General features: G+C 36.8%; 1 protein-coding gene across 1 annotated transcript; it reads right to left on the reverse strand.

The window, feature by feature from the left end:
- On the reverse strand, positions 1–2,627 carry LOC112177270 (geraniol 8-hydroxylase). Its single transcript, XM_024315574.2, has 2 exons — positions 1,613–2,627; positions 1–802 (listed from the first exon to the last, which is right to left on the reverse strand). The coding sequence occupies exons 1-2, from the start codon at positions 2,507–2,509 to the stop codon at positions 191–193; spliced, it is 1,509 nt and encodes a 502-aa protein (XP_024171342.1). The 5' UTR covers positions 2,510–2,627; the 3' UTR covers positions 1–190.
- Between the last annotated feature and the right edge of the window lie 508 nt (positions 2,628–3,135).

The following is a 3,135-nucleotide window of genomic DNA, read 5'->3' on the forward strand; positions in this document are numbered from 1 at the left end:
TTGTCCGAGTTACAATTAATGGATTATAGCATTCCTTTATAAGGTGAAAAAAGAAAAAAAAAGAAAAATGCGCTACATAGAAGAGAAAATTAAAAGAAGAGATGGAGTACGAGGAGCCAAGAAAAAGGTTCCAAGTCCCAAGAGAAAATACAAAACCAAGCCGAATATATAAGTATAGGTAATCCTCCTCCTATAACTTCTTGGGCACAGCTCTCAGAGGTTGAGCCATTTGTAAGGTGAGGCCAAACTTATCTTCCATGTTCATAGTCTCGGGTACAACTCCATCTTCAAGCTCCCAATCAAAACAGTTAATTAATGAACCCAACATCAAGTACAACATTCTTATTGCCAATGGAAGTCCAGGACATATTCTCCTCCCACCACCAAATGGAATAAGCTCAAAGTTTTTCCCCGTAACATCAATTTGGTTGTCTAATCCCAGGAACCTCTCAGGCATAAACAAGTTTGGGTTGTCCCAAGTGATGGGGTCTCTGCTTATGGCCCAAAAATTGATTAGAACTCGTGCACCCTTTGGAATTATATACCCACCAATCTCTATGTTTGCTTCTGCTTTCCGGGGGAGTAGAAATGGAACGGTTGGATGAACCCGAAATGTTTCTTTGATTATTGCTTGTAAGTAAGGGAGTCGCACAATGTCTGATTCCTCAACAAGTTTCCCTTTTCCAATCACTTGCTCAAGTTCTGCTTGAGCTTTCGAAAGGATTTCTGGGTTGCGTAGTAGCTCAGCCATTGCCCATTCCATTGTGGCTGAACTTGTGTCCGTACCAGCAGCAAATAGATCCTATATATTGTTAGATAAAATCAATGGAATGAATCATGATGAACAAGACAAAATCACAGAAACAATCCCAATTATTGTAATAATAGTAAACTTGAAGCAAGTGTATGCTTCGATAAATTCAATTATTTTCACTAGTCAATTCCGTCTTTTTTCATTTATTCAAATCTAATATTTTAACTCTGTATAACTATGCAAGTGTGTGTGTGTGGGTGTGTCAAAGTATTAGTTTAGGAAACAACGGTCAAATTTTTAAACCCAGAAATTACCCTTAACTGATAAAAATGCTTCAACAACCAAAATCACACGTTCCATGGACAATTAGGTAGAATAGCAAAGAAAACATAAAAATATAAAAAAGATAAAAAAAATTGACTGAGGACATAACTTTCCCTGAAAAAAAAATTGTCAAAAGATAAACTCTTTTGAATCGTTTTCTTTTTCTTTTTCTCTTTGAAAAACAAAACCCTGAACAATATTGTTTATTTTTCCGATTGACATTTACATGGTTTTGAACAGTGTGAATTATAAGCATGAGAGAAATCTAATTAACCAAGGACTTTGAGGAAGAAATCTATTATTTGAACGAAAAAATTATTACACACAAAATCTCAAAAGAAAACTAATTTTCATTTAAAAAAAATGTTAATATATAAAGTATAAAATATAAATACATTATATATATATATATATATATTATATTTCGAATAAATACTGGTAGAGGTATGTTTTATTTTGATCAGATTTAGTGACACTAATGACATTTAAGTAACCATATATAAAAATGGAAAACAAAGATTATTATTGACTAACCAGAAATAAATGTTGAGTTTCAGGCATGTCCATATCCTCCATTTTGTCTTCATTGATATTCAGAAGTGTATCCAACATATCATTGGTTGAGATATAACCATCCCGTTTTCTTGATTCCAACCTTTGATGGATCATTCGATCAAACATGTCTACTGTAATTTGGAAGTGATGGGTCAAGCGCCGCCTTATCCCTTGCGGATCAAGCTTCCTAAGAAAAGGAAAATAATCTGCCAAGTTTGGTTTTCCTATCTCTTCCATCATACCCCAAACAGTCTCCTTGAACTCCCTAGTTGTCTTGCTACTCGGGTCAGCTAAATCCACAGAGAAGATAGTTTGTGACAACAAACTGAGTGTGGTTGAGAAAACAGCCCTTCCGATATCCACTGCCTCACCGGCCCTCATGCATTCATTGACATCATCTACGAGCTTTTGCACCTTTACCCGCCGTTTGGCTTGGTTAGCATCAAGAACTTTGGGGGCAAACAATTGCAAGTTGCATATTGTGCGAAGATTTCTCCATCTTGCTGATACGGGAAGCCAAGCCATGCTGTACTCGCTGTGTTTGCAGGCGTGGATTGCCTCTGGGAGAGTTCGGTTGCAGAACACTTGGTCATGGGTTCGGAGGATTTCTTTGGCCAAAGTCGTTGAAGAAACTACGATTGTGGTTAATTGGCCTAGCTGCAAACTCATTATGGGGCCATAGCGCTGGGAAAGCTTAGTGAGGGAGAGATGGGGTTTGTCACCGATCTCAAACAGATTTCCAATCAATGGAAATGGCTTTGGTCCTGGTGGAAGCCTGGTTCTTGGAATTGCTTTGCTTCTTCTGGCAAGGAAATACACGGATTGGATGGTGATCCAAGCAAAGGAAAGACATATTATACAATTCAAGAGATCCATATCTTTTCATCCAACCAAGGAAATACAATGCATACGCATATATAGACTTTCACAAAGAAAAACCTAAAATCAAGTTACCATGAAAGTAATGCCGTATAATATTGCAAAATAAGACTCCCCAACCCACATCGAGATCCGCATAGTCGGGACAAATGTATATTGTCCGCAGTAATAATTATGGGTTTAGTGTCAACTGTCAAGGTGGCTGGCTACCTGTCTCTAATTAGTCTCCACGGACGTAGTCTCATATAGCAGCCGGAGTAAATCAATTTTGATACGTAGTAGGTGGGGAACAATTTTTTTTTTTTGAGTAGGTGGGGAACATGCTAGGAAAGAGTGACATCTCATGCCATTTGCGGAAATAGTAACAAATAAATAAATGAATATCTGATGAGATTCAGCAATTGTGGCTATGTTCCTGAGATAGCAATACTTTATGGGTTACTTTATTCTTTCACTTTGTAAAATAGTGAGATTAGTCAGATTACTATAATGACTAATTTTTTTTTTTTTTTAAGAATAACTATAATGACTAATTAAACTTCAGCACTTCACTAAAGTGGCAAAGACGACTCTCTCTCTCTTGCCATCCAAAAAAAAAGACTGTCTCTTTTTCTCTCATTATT

The sequence above is a fragment of the Rosa chinensis genome, chromosome 7 (assembly GCF_002994745.2).
Source record: "Rosa chinensis cultivar Old Blush chromosome 7, RchiOBHm-V2, whole genome shotgun sequence".
Lineage (NCBI taxonomy): Eukaryota > Viridiplantae > Streptophyta > Magnoliopsida > Rosales > Rosaceae > Rosa > Rosa chinensis.